The sequence below is a fragment of the Liolophura sinensis genome, chromosome 11 (assembly GCF_032854445.1).
Source record: "Liolophura sinensis isolate JHLJ2023 chromosome 11, CUHK_Ljap_v2, whole genome shotgun sequence".
Lineage (NCBI taxonomy): Eukaryota > Metazoa > Mollusca > Polyplacophora > Chitonida > Chitonidae > Liolophura > Liolophura sinensis.
In genome coordinates, this window is record NC_088305.1 from 10,770,579 (window position 1) to 10,788,097 (window position 17,519).

At 39.4% G+C, this 17,519-nt stretch overlaps 1 protein-coding gene across 1 annotated transcript in view; it reads left to right on the forward strand.

Moving 5' to 3' along the window:
- The window catches only part of LOC135477862 (bifunctional 3'-5' exonuclease/ATP-dependent helicase WRN-like), a 35,968-nt gene extending 21,283 nt beyond the window's left edge, over nt 1–14,685 (forward strand). The window contains exons 18-30 of the mRNA XM_064758068.1: nt 796–897; nt 2,740–2,820; nt 3,861–3,975; nt 5,016–5,122; nt 5,816–5,847; nt 6,701–6,890; nt 8,037–8,187; nt 8,570–8,682; nt 9,590–9,740; nt 11,306–11,395; nt 12,004–12,166; nt 12,857–13,011; nt 14,336–14,685. Coding sequence (XP_064614138.1) covers nt 796–897; nt 2,740–2,820; nt 3,861–3,975; nt 5,016–5,122; nt 5,816–5,847; nt 6,701–6,890; nt 8,037–8,187; nt 8,570–8,682; nt 9,590–9,740; nt 11,306–11,395; nt 12,004–12,166; nt 12,857–13,011; nt 14,336–14,629 — 1,744 coding nt within the window. The 3' untranslated portion in view covers nt 14,630–14,685. The remainder of the gene's footprint in view (nt 1–795; nt 898–2,739; nt 2,821–3,860; nt 3,976–5,015; nt 5,123–5,815; nt 5,848–6,700; nt 6,891–8,036; nt 8,188–8,569; nt 8,683–9,589; nt 9,741–11,305; nt 11,396–12,003; nt 12,167–12,856; nt 13,012–14,335) is intronic.
- Nucleotides 14,686–17,519: the final 2,834 nt, after the last annotated feature.

The window sequence follows — 17,519 nt, forward strand, 5'->3', positions numbered from 1 at the left end:
ACACACCTCACACTCATCACAGACACACCCTACACTCACCACAGATACCCCTAACACTCATCACAGACACGCCTTACACTCACCATAGACACACCTCACATTCATCACAGACACACCTCACACTCACCACAGACACACCTTACACTCACCACAGACACACCTCACACTCACCACAGACACACCTCACACTCATCACAGACACACCTTACACTCACCACAGACACACCTCACACTCATCACAGACACACCTCACACTCACTACAGACACACCTCACACTCACCACAGACACACCTCACACTCATCACAGACACACCTCACACTCACCACAGACACACCTCACACTCCAGGAGCTCAAGAGCTTTTCATTTGGGCCATACTGTTGTAGTTGCAGATGTTGTAATTTATCACGTTTTCTATGCGTTAATATTTTTCACAGTACATAAGAAAACACATGTTTTGTCAAGGGCTACAGTACATTTCAATGCATTGTAGCTGATCCATTTGATTAAAATCAAAATACAAGTTACAGTTGTGATAAGCATGAGCACAGAGATTGCTGTGTGACATTCACATGTAATGATGTAAAACCATTAATACACTGAAACTTTATTATTGAATAGGTCAATAATTGGCGGACATAACTGATGTTATGCCTGAACCTGATGATGTGTGTGTAAATAGGAATTTGTGGGCTTCAAGTACATTATGTCTAATCGGTGGTGATTTTTTCAAGGAACTGCAATTTTTGGAAAAAATGATTTCTGGATTTGAACTCACAGGACATTTCTTTACAGACATTTCATCAATGAGATCAAGAGTGATAAGTTTCGTGAACACAAACAGAAGATGTTTTCCAAGATGGAGCAGTACCTGACCATGCCTGGCTGCAGACGAAGGTAAGTCTGGAAAAGAACTGTACACAATAACTGTTGATGCATATAAACAAGGAGCCTCCGTGGCCTAGTGTTTAGTGTGTCAGCGCAGCACAATGACCCATTTACAGATAAATCAATGAACATATAATCCAATCTGGGGTTTTATTATTTTGCAGTTGTAGATAAGGGGTATTCGACTTCTGCAGAAATCTACCAAGAGCGACAGGATTTTGTAACAGATTCGGATAATACCTATCACCAGAAGTGTGTGAATAGAGAGAAGTTTGCCTCTGCTTTATTTGTTACACTGTAGTTCGCATGTCTGTACTCTCTCTGGTCAGGCCATAGGGGCGATGGCACTAAGAATGCACTAGACAATAGTGAGAAATTATGGGAAATAATTTGTAGTCTGCATGCTGCAATCAGCAAGTACTGTCAGTTTATGCATTCGTCTACAAATAAAAATGTCAGATCGATTATTGCTGACCAGCCTGGAAAGCACATTTGGTAGAGCGTCTACTCTGGGAGTGGTAGATTCTGGATCAATCCTGAGTGGAGTCACACCTAAGACTTTAAAAGAGGAAGTTGTAACTTCCTCGCTTGGCGTTCAGCATGAGGGGGATAGTGCAATGACTGGTTGACCCGTATCAGTATAATGGCTCGGGTGGGGCGGCTTACTTGTCTTTGGTGAGTCGTCTCAGTGAAGTAGCACTAGATAAAACAGCGGTGGAAATCCGTTCAGCAACAAAGAGACACATTACATACACCCTAAGGATTCCTTCGTTGTGATATGACTGAAAAATTTTTGAGTACGACGTTAAACCCCAATCACTCACTCACTAGATTATTGCTGTGACTCTATGCACCAATCAAAGTGTAGTTGAAGTACCCAGATTAGGAATCGTATAAAGAGGGCGTGGCACACTTCTCTGTATTTGACACTTAACTCGGGATAAGGTATCCGTTTTTCTTCTATATGTGTCTTTAAAGTATAAAGATGCATTTTTACCCTGGAATGCTTTGGTAAATAATTCTGTATTCATTATCAATTGAATACAAAAATCATTTTCGTTCATGGTGGTATCTATGAGCTTTTGGCTGCAACTGCTACCGAGATCAAATAAAGCATGTGGCCACGATGCACAAAATTGTCAAAAGAGGGCAATGTATTTTGGTTTTAGTGAAACCTCTCCATACCAGAATTTGAATGTCAATATACTTAATAATCAGTCGATACAATAATCACAGGCCATGCCAAAATCATTTACCCCTACACACAAAACCTGTGGCTCTTGCAACCTTAAAAGAGGAAGTTGTAAATTCCTTGCTTGGCATTCAGCATAAAGGGGATAGTGCAAGGACTGGTTGACCCGTATCAGTATAATGGCACGGGCAGGGCAACTTACTTGTCTTCGTTTAGGCGTCTCGGTGAAGCAGCACTAGATAAAAGAGCGGTGGAAATCCTTCCTGCAACAAGGAGGCACATTACATGCGCTCTAAGGATTCCTTCATCATCATATGGTTAAAAAGTTGTCAAGTATGACGTTAAACCCCAAGGACTCACTCGCTCACTCTGTGGCTCTAGCAGGATTTCTGTGGAAATTGAATGCTGCTTATTGTACAGAATATCTGGGTTCAAAGATTGTTTGCATGCATTTGTGTTGTATTTATTTGTTTGTTTGTTTATTTATTTATGTATTTGATTGGAGTTTTATGCAGTTACACATAACAAACCTCACTGCTATCAAACATGTTCAGAATTCTTGAGCGCAGCCTTAAACACCAGTTAAATCAATACTGTAAATGAAATCAGTCAAATAAAGCGATTAATTTGCTCCCTATTGTTACATATTGTTATTTCAGAGCTATCCTATCTCACTTTGAAAACAAGGCCATAACAGACGTAGGTGGGACAGAGAACTGCTGTGACAACTGCAAGAAAAGGTGAAAACATGCTGTGTTACATAGGATAAGTTAATTCTAGGCCTTGCAAATCATTATATGCCATGTTACATAGGATAAGTTAATTTTCTGCCTTTGCTAATCATTATATGCCATGTTACATAGGGTAAGTTAATTCTAGGCCTTGCAAATCATTATATGCCGTTTTAGGTAGGATAAGTTAATTTTAGGCCTTGCAAATCATTATATGCCATGTTACATAGGATAAGTTAAGTGTAGGCCTTTGCAAATCATTATATGCAAGGTGTATCTGTTTTGATCTGTGGCATATTGTGGTGTTCTGAACTCATTCTCATTACTCATTGTGTCCTACAGAAGGATTCTCCCGAAAAATTAAATTGTCTAAAATCGAATGGAATCATATTAAATTGTACCTTTCTTTATATTGTCATAATATGCAGATGATTTTGCAACCTGAAATTGAAGTCATATGTGAGAACAAATTCATCGATGAATTTTACACTTTTTCAGATTTCAAAAGATTGACTACTTTTAACAAAATCTAGTTGTCTTTTTCTGAGTGTGAGGTCATCTTTGGTGTCTTTCGCTTGATATTTCATTGAGGTAGCACTCCATATGTATTATGTCTGGTGTCTTTAGAGAGACATTCCTGTGAGGTCTGTTGCAAAGAATTAAGTGCAAATCTGCTTAAGAGTTATTTTATACTGACGTCTCTTTGTGTTTGTTTTTAATGTCTGTTATGTATGGGATCTATTTCTTTTCTGTTTCACTGGCTAATTTATCACTTAAAAGCATAATTAATAAGCACAATTTGGATGCAATTTTTCACCTCTGAATATGAAAAAATATGTCACATGTTTATATGTTCAGAACTGCTATCTTCACATAGGGGTGTTGTAACATGCCAGGTGTTACCGATTACAATGGTCTGTATTTATTTTAAATAAATCCTAAGAGAGTTCTATTCATCGTAAGTCTTAAGTAAAGAGAATAAAAGAATAAATAAAAGAAAAATGGGGCATTACAATCAATTAAATATAAAAATATATGTCTGTTTATAGGATAGAGTTTGGAAAGCGTCAGAGTTACCACGAGAGTCGAGGTATCGCCCTGGAGGACCCCGACAAACCAGTGGACTTCACCCAGGAAGCTAAAGATCTCATGGCTGCTATAGAGGTCAGGGAAATCCCTAGTCAAATTCTTTTCTGTGAGGGAGGCCTCGGTTGACATGCTAGTGCAGCATTGTGACCCAGCAGCCTCTCCCCAGTGTGATCCCTGTGAGTTCAAGCCCAGCTCACACTGGCTTTTTCTCCAGATGTACGTTGGAAGGTCTGCCAGCAACCTACGGATGGTTGTGGTTTACCCTGGCCTCTGCCCTGTTTTCTCCCACCATGATGCTCGTATAAGTAAGCTATTCTTGAGTACGGCGTAAAGCACCAATCAGATGAATGAATAAATAAATCCTTTCTGTGGATGCAATTTGTAATCCACTCAGGTTTATTTATAATAGACTTCCCTTGGAAAACACAAGGCACATGGTAATGTGAATCACGTATAATTTCAACCCACAAACAGTCTGATCACCAGCAAACTGGAGGACTTATGGGTAAAGCTCTGGATCACTGCGATCATCAGGCCATTGGCTGGTATGGTTACCTGCTGAAATTAAGCTCTGGCTGTTTCGTCTGAGGCTGTTCATGAAAAATTCCTCAGTAGGGTATTATAAACAACAATCATATAAATAAATAATTGTGGATATATGATGTTATCCTAAGTCATGTTTATTAATAGAAGCAAATACCTGGAAAACACAAAGTCTCATTATACCTTAAATCACCTATAATTTCAACCCGCATTTCATAAAATATCACGAGCATATGAGTTCCTTTGTGGGCTAACGTTATAGCCCCATATCACGTTGTTATCTCAGACTTACCACTAAGTCACACATAGTCTTAACTTTAATACCTTTCCTGTGCTAGAACAGTGACAAATATTTATTTTAATGAAATAGAGATGCCTTCGAATTTTACGACAAAATTGAAAATTAGAGTTTTAATTCAAACGTAAAATAATGTCACCAGTTAAGACTATAAAGTGTGATCCTGGAGCCTGGTAGCAAATTATTTCTGGATGTGCAGCTGCACAAAAGAGGATGTAGAAAGAAAAATCAAACATTACGGTTTATACATGGTACTTCTGTCTTCGTTACCCAGGTGTTTGGCGGACGTTTTGGCATCTCTACACCGATCCTCTTACTGACGGGTTCCAACAGTCAGAAGGTGTCTGGATTCAGCCGACACAAACTGCATGGCAAGGGAAGGTAAGCCACACTTCTCTTTACAGAGGAATATGTTCATTTCATAGATGATCCCGGACAGCCAGGCAGAAAATTAAGTGCGATAAAAACTACTCCTGAACATTTTACGCCTGTGTTGGCTTGAGATGTCATACAGCACTGTTACATGATTGGCTCACCGCAAGGCTTTCGGTTTGCTACATTTAAAATGAGGTTATCTCTACGTTTTTGTTTTAATGATGCCTACGACAGTTGTGGCACAGGAACGGGCGCAGTCAATCACTTGAACGCATTTTTCAGAAAACCTTACTTTTACACTTTTTTTGTAAAATATGAAAAAAAAAAAAAAATGTCCTACTGTGAGATGCGAATATGCAGCCAGTGAAATTATGTGTTTATCATTTTTTAAAAAAAAAAGGAATTTTCTGGTTTCTTTTTTTTTCAATTTGTTCTTCACCAGTTTCTTTTGTCAATTTCTTTGCAAATATAATCTGCAAATACTCAGGTATACATGGACCTAGAAAAGGGTAGCTGCAGTAGTTTGTTCTCCTTGAATGCTACGTGTATCAAGTTAGCCAGTTGCCAAGAAGTTCATTTCAGGCATAGCGGCATGCTAAAAACGAACAATTTTCATTTTAGTTGGGAGTTTTTATTAAAAGTCAGTGCCGTTTTATGAAAGTAATTTAACACTAAAGAGTGGCATTTTTCATTTCACAGAGGAAATACGCAGAAGTGGTGGAAAGCATTAGGTAAGCCAAGCCCACAGTGTCTCCTGCATTCACTTATCTTCAACACTTATCAGCAGATAGATTTACAGAGAGCCTCCTTGGCTTGGGTGGCCAGCGTGCAATGATCCGAGGGGCCTCTCACCAATATGGTTACTAAGACATTGAAGAATGCATGTGTATAAAGAATTATTAGAAACAAAGGTTGAGATAGAGTTTTTGTGCCGACATCACCATGACCCCAGTGACCTGAACATTGTATTTTGCTTGTGGTGGCAGTTATGTGAAGTAAACGTAGAGAGCAGCACATACACTGTAAGGTGTATATTGTTGGCAAGTGTGCATGATTTCACTGGGCTTTGTTCCCTTTCCTCAGTAACGTAAAACCTGAATGCTATTAGATTAAAAATGATTAATTATGAAAAAAAACAAAAGAAACTTAAGTATTCATCTTCCGTAAACTTATTTTCAGTCAAAAAGTTATTTATCCAAAGAAATTCTTCATTACCAACCTGACAGAAAACTTTCTGACGTGTTATGAACTTTAAGCATAGAGTAAATCACCTATTATTTTCTTGGTATTTTGCAGCAACCAATTGTCAGAGTAGGTGAAAAATAATGTGAAATTAATATTATTTAACTTCTCGTAATCTTCCTGCCGTACTTAAACCCAGCGTGTCTCTGTTGCTATACTGTTAATACTTTTACTGATAGCCACAGCTATTAGTAAATACAGAGTCCAGTCACAGAGGCACGCTGGCTCTGTCCGTACAATGGTTTGTACAGCGGATCAATTAATTCATTCAAACTGGTTAAAATTCTATGAAATTGTGAGCAATGTAATTATATTTTGTTTGACCTCTGTGTTACCCTGAAGGTCGCCAGCTGTTGTGCGAAGGTTATCTAGCAGAGACGCGGATGGAGAATGGATTTGGCTCCACTGTTGATCTCTCCAGAAAAGGTCGCACCTGGTATTCTAGGGCTCAGAGTGCAGGGGTCAAACTTGAGCTAGTTCCCAGTCAAGACCTGCGTAAACCGGTGAAAGTCCAGGTGACTTTCTCTGCCAGGTAAACCTGATCTGAGTTAGCCTTCATTGTGTTAATCTACAGAACTTCGCACTTGCCTTTCAGTTGCTAGAGACTTCTTCGGTGGCCTAATGGTTAGAGAATCTGTCTCGAAGTTGGGAGACCTGACATCAAACCCGGGTCAGGTCATATCAGAGATGTTAAAAATGGTACTTGTTTGTGCCTTGGACTTGTTGATCCCTCTGTCAGTATAATGTGACTGGGCGAAATGTCATGTCGTTTGTCTTCTGCATGATACTTCAGTGGCACCAGCACTTTGGCAGCAAGAGACACACACCTGTACATAACTCCTCCTCGTCCTATAACTGAAATATTGATAAGTATGACGTAAAACCCCAAGCATATATACATACATAATATTCAACCATTAGAACACACAAAGTGAAGCCCAAACTCGGTTTTGAACAGGGAAGTGAGTCCCTAGCTCTCGCTGCTTGTGTGGCCTTAGTGACGATTGGCAGTGGGTGACGCTCAAGTGGTAGTTTTGCGAAATCTTCCTCCAATGTGATGTTCATACGATGATGTATGTCACCTGTGGGAAAGTTTGTCTGTAACTTGCCAAACATCAGTGGTTTTCTCCAGTTTCCTCCATCCATAAAACATACCACCATCATATACATTGTGTATGAAGAGAGTATCAATTCTTGTGTCAAACACCATGACAGCTGCATAATGGTTTGTGGAAATCCTTGGCTGTGCAGAGTTTCTGCATACATAAAATCAGAGCAGTTTGAGACTATGGTGCATTTTACCAATACCCTAATTCCTCAACCATTTTTGCATATGAAAGAGCAACTTTCAGGACACTTACGATTTGTTTTTGGTGACAAAACCATTTTGTTTGGATTGGTCAATATAATAGACTTAACAAAAAGTATAATTTATCAGTCTACTCAAAGTAAAGCCTTCAGGATATGCTTGAATAAACACCTTTGCAAACATGCTAAAAGGTTAAGAATTGCAGGTCTGGTAAAATGAGATAGCGCCTGTTCCAATTGATTCTGTCACATATTTATGGTTAGATTTATTTATGGTTATGGCTTAATGCCACGTCAGCAATATTTTAGCCATATCATGGCAAATGTGAGAAAAAAGAAGTTACGGTTTATTGCATCTTCATCACTTCAGCACTGTACCATCCTCCAAGCCTGCTCTGGGTAATTTCATGAGTAGCTCTGTGCCATCCCCGCAGCAAAGTCGCGCCACAGCCCGAGTTACAGCCCCTGTGTATACCTCAACGCCTAAGCCAGAGGTAGACCCTAAAGTAGCTCAACTACAGGTATGTGGTATTTTTCTGTGAATTTTTTTTTTGGCAAAGCTTTTGGGTACTGAATTTATTCAAGTTTAGTTCAACACTATGCCCTGCTTTCTAAGATTGTTTTGATAAGCATTTTTTATTATTTCTCTATTGTAAATTACCTAAAAGTTTGACTAGCTAAGTTGCTCATTTTAACTGATTCTGAATTTTGTATTGACCCTGGAATGGTGTTTTGAGGGTTTTTTGCAAAGCATAATGATATTCTATTGGAAAAGTGAACCAAAAATCATATTTGATGACATTTATTTGAACAAAATTTTACACCATGTAAAGCACTTTTTGTGTTTTGCCTAATTTAGATTTTCCGGTTGTTATGAGTGCTTGTGTATTTGGTGTTTGCCAGAACTCGCTGTACGTGAAACTGGTCAAACAGAGGAATGAGTTGTCTCAGCAAACTGGCTTCCTTCCACATTCCCTGGCCAGTAACAAGGTCCTTATTGACATGGCCAAAATCAGGTGAGGCTCTCATACTCTTCCCACAACAAACCATTCAAATTTATCAATTTCATCCGTGTAGGTGGGTGAAGACTCTGTACAAGCAAAATGCCGTGGCTAATGAGTACAGATTTGTATTTATCAAAGTAGAGATGTGTTTTCATTAATATTTACATACCTTAGATGGAGGCAGAGTGTAGACTAACGAGTCTAACATTTCCATTGAATTGAAAATTACTTGAACAAGGTTTTTTGATCACTGAACACCCACAAGTGAACCATAAATATTCTCCTTACTTAAAACTCCATGTTTGTCAAAGATGACTGAGAGGGTTAGCATGTGCAAGCATGGCGCAATAACCCAGAAGCCTCTCACCAGTGTGGTCGCTGCCAGCAACCTGTAGATTGTTATGGGTTTATCCCGGGCTCTGCCTGTTTTCCTCCCACTATAATGCTGGCCGACGTCGTATAAGTGAAATATTCTTGCTTATGGGGTAAAATACCATTCAAGTAAATAAATCGATCATTGAATCAATCAATCAAAGAACTGGGTGAAATTTGGCCCCTGTTAACCCTCCAGGTTCATTGGGTCACAGTATGTTGTGTCATCAATTTTGAACAACCACACACTTTAATCCTGTGACTTTCCACTGACATCAAGTGGACACTGGTCTGCATTTTAACCAACTGAGAGTGGGGTACCAGTGCGTTTCCAGTTTCTCAGTAAACATGATGTATCTTGTGGCATGGTAAGAATTCTTCTGAGCAAGGAGGTTTTTTAGATACTTGGTAAAGGGCAGTGCTTTGCTCCGGGGACTTCATTTTCTCCACCCATAAAACTGACCTCTATTGCATAAGTGAAAGTTTCTTAGGTATGACAGAAAACAGTCACTCACTCACTCACTCACTCACTCGCTGCTCTTCACAGACCTGGTAGCCTGGACAGCATGAAGAAGCTGGAGGACATGTCGGAAGCGAGAGTGGACAAGTTTGGTCAGCACTTCCTCGACATCATCATCCCCTTCGCGACTGAGCATGGAATCAAACTGGATGACTTCCCGGAGCTTGATCTGGGCAAGGTATAAGAAGGAATGGGATGGGGAGTATAAAAGGTTAGGGACCAATTCCACAAGACCAGTTTGTAAATTATTTAAAGTCAAAATTGAAAATCTTGTCACAATGTCTACTGTCGCTGTTTTGTTTTTCGTACCGGTTTACTGTGTTTTAAGTTAGTCAGAATTGTATTTTCTGTTCTTAAGTTAGTCAGAATCAATTTGTGGGACATTAAACTATGTATCTGGAGTTTGGCACGCCAGCACGGTGCAATGACCCAGGAGCCTCTCACCAATGCAGTGGCTCTCAGTTCAAGCCCAGCTCATGCTGGCTTCCTTTCCGGTCTTAAGTGGAGGGCTCTGCCAGCAACCTGTAGATGGTTACGGTTTTCCCCGAGCTCTTGGGCTCTTGACCAGCACTTGGGGTCTGCTGCAACCTGGTACTTTGTCACAGCACAGCTTATGGATAGGTCAGTTACTGGTCAACTTAACGACACCATACTGTCCTACCTGGCGGGCCATCGAAATGCAGCTCATTGATTACGGTCTGCAGGAGGCAAATAAGATCCAGGTTCCATCCCAGCCTATGACTGGCGATTTGTAGATTCCCTCTTTCTCGCGTGTCGTAGGGGCTGTGATGTGATAATCATGACAAGATGCAGTCTACAGTGTTCATAAGCCTTTTTGTTGAAGACCATAAAAGTCATGTGTACATCTGTATGTCAATTGTGCAAAATTTCATCAGTAACTTGCCAAAAGTCTGTGGTTTATCCCAGGCAGCTTGATTTCCTCCATCCATAATATTGACCGTCATGGTTTAAGCGAAAATGTACACCTCATGGATTTGAGTGTTGTGGTTTCCTGAGGTAATTTGAGATATTAGTGTGTTAAAGATGATGTTAAACCCTAGACAAACTAACCTGCACCTAGCTTATAAATTTGGGTACACAACTATATAGAAGAATGTGTAAGACTGTGATTTTATGTCTGGATAATTTGACATGTTAAAATGTTGAGACAATGTTAAACCCCCGGCCTCAGTTGGTTAGCGCGCTAGCATAATGACCCAGGAGCCTCTCAACAATGTGGTCGCTGTGAGTTCAAGTCCAGCTCATGCTAGCTTCCTCTCTGGCCATATGTGGAAAGGTCTGCCAGCAACCTGCGGATGGTTGTGGGTTTCTCCAGGGCTCTTCCCGGTTTTCTCCCACCATAAGGCTGGCCACCGTCATATAAATGAAATATTCTTGAGTACGGCGAACAACACCAATCAAATAAATAAATAAACCCTAGACAAACAAACCTACACTGTAAATGTAGCCATTCAGGTGTAAAATTGAGGTTTACCTGTGAAATTTAAGGTATTACAGTATTAATGACAATGGTAAACCCTTTGATAGACAAACCTAAATGTAGCTTATAGATTCAGGTAGTCAAGTGAAAAGGTGGGAAATTGTGGTTTACTTGTGTGGTAATTTTGGTTGTTGAAAAGTTGAAGATGTTGTTGATCCTCCAAGCGAACAAAACTAGATTTACCTCATGGAGTATTAGAAAGTGTCAAGCTCTGGTTTAAACATGTACCTGGTTAATTTCAGGTGCCTGAAGCCAATATGACCTCCCTGGCTGGGCTCGGGGAATCCCCAAAGCTAACCTACATCATGTATCATCAGCATGGCAAGAGTCTGGTGAGTTCACACTCTCAAAATTGTCACTAAACCAGGCACAAGTTTACAAGAGCTGCAAAATCAACGACATCAGCTGAAACATGGTCATCTACATATGACTGTTATTTCACCAAATGAATGTGACTTTATTAGTGGTTGTATTAAAGCTAAGTTTTGGATTAGCAGAAACAATGTTACTTTTTGAATAATATTTAAGCAGTCTCCTTCAGTTGACTTCACCTGAAGTGAAAATGTTTTTGAGTATGGCGTAAAACACCCATTAAATGAATATAAGTAACCCTGATTTACACAAACAAGATTTAGAATGAAAAAATGAATGGCTATGTTTTTACTCCACCTGTGCAGTATTTTTTGCCATGTTTTGGTAACAAATCCTTATGTAAATTATATCTGTATTTTTTGTTTTACTTTTAATGTTCATAGTATCATATCGAAAACCTTAACCGTCTCGCGTTTTCACCTTGTTCTCGTCACGATATGGCTGAAATATTGCCGATGTGGCGTTAAGCCATAATCATTCATTCATTCATTATATAAATTATATATATTAACAGATTTTATACCAATGCTCTTTCATTATCGCATACCTGTATCTGATCTGTTTCCAGGAGGAGGTGGCATCTCTGAGGGGGTTAAAGGTTACCACAGTAATGGGTCACCTTTGTGAGGCGTTAAAGATCGGCTTACCCCTGGATTTGGAGAAACTGGGGGTCACGCCCAAAATACAGCAACAAGTGACAGAGGTGGTGAGGAATTCTCCTGTCAGTTCAGGTAAGGGGCAGGGGATAAACAAGGGTATTGGTTCATGTTTCCTACAGATGTGACCACGCTGACAAAGATCAAGGGTCAGTTACCCATTCACATAGACAGACACAGTTGTTCATGCATTCATTGTTCATGTTTCCTACAGATGTGACCACGCTGACAAAGATCAAGGATCAGTTACCCATCCACATAGACAGACACAGTTGTTCACTCATTCATTCTTCATGTTTCCTACAAATGTGACGACACTGACAAAGATCAGGAGGGACCAGTCACCCCTCTACATAGACAGACACAGTTGCTCACACATTTATTGCTGATGTTTCCTACAGATGTGACCACACTGACAAAGATCAAGGATCAGTTACCCATCCCCATAGACAGAGACAGTTGTTCACACATTCATTGTTTATGTTTCCTACAGATGTGACCACACTGACAAAGATCAAGGATCAGTTACCCATCCCCATAGACAGACACAGTTGTTCACACATTCATTCTTCATGTTTCCTACAGATGTGACACTAACAAAGATCAGGGACCAGTCACCCATCCATATATATAGACACAATTGTTCACACATTCATTGCTCATGTTTCCTACAGATGTGACCTCGCTGACATCAAGGATCAGTTACCCCTCTACATAGACAGACACAGTTGTTCACGCCACATTCATTCTTCATGTTTCCTACAGATGTGACGACACTGACAAAGATCAAGGATCAGTTACCTCTCCACATTGACTGGCATCACATTAAGGCGGTACTGGCCGTGCTGATCCGCCAATACGGGATGACCTGTCTCCCCAGCGGTCAGAAGCTGCTCAACCAGGAACCTCCCAGGGCAAAGGTCAGGGGTCACAACTAGATTACTGGAAAAGTTAACAGTTGTAACAGCTATACCAATATCATCAAAAAAAAAATGTTTGTGAATTGTAAAAGGATAATATTTTCACTTACAAACAAAAGCATATGTTTATCTGAAGCAAGATACAATAAATGGCCTAAAATTATGCCAGTGACTGATTCACACATTTTTCCTGGGTCCGGTTTCATGAAGCCCACCAAGCTAAGTAAACCCTTATCTGCCATGACAACAAAGGTTGTAGAGATATGAGGTGCACTTAGCTGAGGGCGACTTAACACTGAGTATGCTTTATGAAACTGATCCCAGATTCTGAGAGTTCCGAGAAGGTGTTTTTCTTTCAGCATGAAAAGTACTAATTTTATGATGTTTATTTTTCCCTTAAGATGCCCTTTTTGGGTACAACTTGGAAGTCATGGGAGCAGCTATTGTACGAGTGAATGTTAACCTTAGGAAAATTGCAATTTAGTACAATGTGATTGACTAATATGATGATGTCAGCTGAAACATGGTCATCTACATATGGCTGTTATTTCACCAAATAAAAGTGAATTTATTAGTGGTTGTATTAAAGCTGAGTTTTGGATTAGCAGAAACAATGTTACTTTTTGAATAATATTTAAGAAGTCACATTCAGTTGACTTCACCTTTAAGCTACTCTGTAGGTGATTAGAAAAATGTCAGAGGGAGAATAATTTAAGCTTGCCAGCATAATACTCTGCTCATAATTATCAACATACTTCAGCTTTCCTTGTGGATGAAATGACCTTGCTGAACTCTTAATATTAAGGCAAAGCCATTTGTGGAAGGAATTCTTGAAAAAGTTGTGTATGCAATAAGTCACTTTCGCATTTCAGATGAACACCATTTTTTTTTAACAGAAAAGTTGTGAGATGTCGCATTACAGAGGAGCTGGGTGGTAATTTTCACTCAACAGCCTATGCTTTAACCCAGCACTGACGTGCTAAGTACATAAAATATCTGTTTCACTGAAATTCTGCATTGGAAATCATGCCCTCATTCGCGGTAACTTGTAGTAAAATCAACAGAGAAACTGAAAATGCCAGATAGAAAGTGTTACTTTCAAAGGCTAACGTCATCGACTGGGTGCAAATTCGCCCACAGCTGCAGTGTTGTGGCAAGTGTAGTGGCACACATCCTGAAATGCGAGTTTCACTTATTGTGCTCTGTTTGATGTTGTTCATTGCATTACAGTGCACAAAACCTTGTAATCAAGTCAATACTTAAGTGAAAACTGTGATATTTGATTACAGTGTATAGTTTTACATGTGTGTTATTTGTGTTCCAGGAAAGCAATGTCTCCTCCAACAACAACAACAACATTCTAACAGGCAGCCAGGAGCCTTCTACCTCTACTTCGACCAGGTCAAAGAAAGACAACCAACCAGATTCTAGCAAAACAGTGCATTCGAGAGGCACACCAATCCAATCCAGCCAATCACAACATTACTCAGATAGCCAATCAGATTCTCAAGATTTGAACCAATCACAGTCTTCTAAACGAAAGTTACCATCCTGGATGTCTGGGGGACAACCTCAAAAACTCAGTAAAAAAATCAAATCTAACAGTTTGTTTAGATAACATCAATGAATTCTTTTTTGTTACTTCACATGTGTATTTATTTATGCAAAACGTCCAATAAAAACAGTGCTCAGCCTAAATGGATAGATCAGACGCTGGTAAAGTTGGTGTCTGTATACTGTGACCAGGTCAGGCACTATGTTTAATGTCCATAAATGTGTTTGCATTTAGAAGCCACTGTTTTCATGTGACTGAAATAATGTTGAAAGGGATAAAGTAATTAATTAGCCCAGCAACCCCAAGATCAAGGAACGCTACATTGCAATTATGTGTGCAGGAGACTGCTGTTCATATTTCTCTTGGTGTTACCTGGGATTAAGTTTGACTAGAAAGGTACATTCTACAATATCTGGTTTTATCTCGGTGTTTCAAAGGCTCAAAAGATTTTGCATGTAGAAAGACATGGTGAACTGACACAGGTGAGGACACATGTGCTTTCCTAAATTATAACCATTATTTGACTTTTGAGTTGTGAAAGTTAAGAAAACACTCTGATGTCCTTTGCCATATCACCATTTCATGGCACAATGGGACTACTTTCATATCTTAATATACCCTGGTTATGTATCATGTATCAAAGTAAAAACTGATACCAGAATTCTGGTATCTTTGCATTTTGCGACAGCCAGCAATTACAATTAAAAACATGATTCATGTCATCAGCGTATTTGTTGTTGAATAAGTGCTATTGTTGTGTAAACTAGTTTGTGTTAAATTTTAACGGATTCATTTATTTATATATTTGAATGGTGTTTTATGCCGTACTTAAGAATATTTGACTTATATGATAGCGGCCAGTGTTATGGTCGGTGGAAACCGAGCACAGCCCGGGGGAAACCCACAACCATCCACAGGTTGCTGGCAGACCTTCCCAGGCCCAAGAGACTCCTGGTTCATTACGCTGCGCTAGCGCGCTAACCAACTGAGCCACGGAGGCCCCTTAACGGATTCACCCTATTCACCAGCCATAAAGCGACAGATTTTTTGCAACTTCTTGCTCACGTATGCGTCAGAATGTTCATAAAAAGTCCAGTTGGTGTTATTTTACAGAACTGGTGTTGAAACTCAAAATTTGCATTTACATCATGTATGTGACACATAAGTACATGTACCTGTGTAAAAAAAAATTACAACCTAACCAATGAAGCTACAGTATTACAGTTTTTATATTTGAAAAAAAAAAAAGGGAAGTGATACACGCATCACATTTTGATGTTTTGTCTGTTTTAATTTATTATGGTATATATTGTAATATATGCAAATTTTATCAGTACCAGCGGCTAGGACTCCCTGTGACTTTTGGTTAAAGAATGGCTCTAGCTGTAGTCTTTGACCCTCAACCTACTGTACATATTGTTGATATAGCGCCTTCAAAACCTGGAAACGTCTTGAAATTGAAAGAACTGTTCTAGGCCTTAAAGAGCCTGGAAACCAAGGGGTTTTGTAGGTCCGTCTGGATAAGCCTGGAAAACCATGGGGTTTTGTAGTTATCCCGTTTATTTATCCCTAAAAGACAAAAATCTCCAGTATCTTGGAAATTGCTTGATGAACTGTTGTTTATGAGAAAGTTCATCTCGGAGGATTATTTCACATTATATGAAGCCTATTTATTTTAGGTTTTCTGGACAGTTAAGTTTTAATCGGGAAATTTGAAATAATATAAGGTATATGAACCCTGTTGATTGGGGAGTTTCGAGTTCAAACCCTTTTATCAATGAAGGTAGAAATAGTCTATTTAGGAAACTATCTTTGATCACATTTTACTGTAACATTGGCATCTGAAAAAAGTTTCATAAAAAGTTAAGTTAGATTATATGACAGAAAGTGAAAATCTGAGCGTTTGTGAAGCTCCTAAAGGTGTTATTTGTGCATCTGGAACAGGGCAAGACAAGTGATCAGTAAATTAATGTCAACAAAGCATGCCTAACATTTTTCACAAGTCACATGACCCAGTAGGACTGTTTTTACCTTGACGACAAATGTTCCAGCTTGAAACCCCCTTACTGGCTACAACTCAAAGTCGGAAGATTTCTCAAGTACCTTGCATATTAATCTCTGGTTCTCCTCTACCTTTTAACCTGATGAATAAACACAACACAAATTCGTAGACCCTGGGAGTACAGCATTGAACACTACCCTAAATGACTGAGTTGCTTATCTTTCCAGATTCTGGAAGTTCTGTTGATTTTAGAAAGGTCCTTTGAGAGGTGTTTGGAAGGCCGGATGATATCCTACTAGGAAAATGTAAATTTTAGCTCCAGATGTAATGTCTCATGACATTTATTTGCCTCCAAAAAAGAGATTTTTTTTGGTCCAATTCTTCGGTCATTTAGTTTGGACTGAACTTTTTGTATCAGAATCAAACTAGTGTTTAAATTTAAGCTACACTTCAAAATGACTGACCAATGGAGTAAGTCATGGTTGAGTACCGGTAGTCAAGATCTTTCTCCAAGCTGCTAGGACACACAAGGTGCAGGTTTAATTCCTACCTTTGGGAAATTATATAAGCATTCAACATTTTCTGAAGACCACTTGTGTTCCACCAATATGATGTGCATATCTGTATGTCAAGAGGCTGGTGGTTTGCAGTTACCCTGCGCACTCCTGTTTCCTTTACCCGTAAAACTTAGCGTAATTGTATGTGGAAAAATTCTGGGGTAAAACAACAATCAGACCAAAAATACCCTTTTGAACAGTTGACGGCAGACCTCAAAAACACAAATGATGACCCGGTGGAGTCACTTTTTAAAACTTGCTGGTGTCTTCTGCAGGGCCTTACAGTCATGCAGCATTAAAAAAATGTCTGCTGGCCAACAGATCCACGGTGTACAGCAAAAACACCATGATACATGCATCACCAATTGTTCAGTTCTGTAATCTGAAGTCTTAA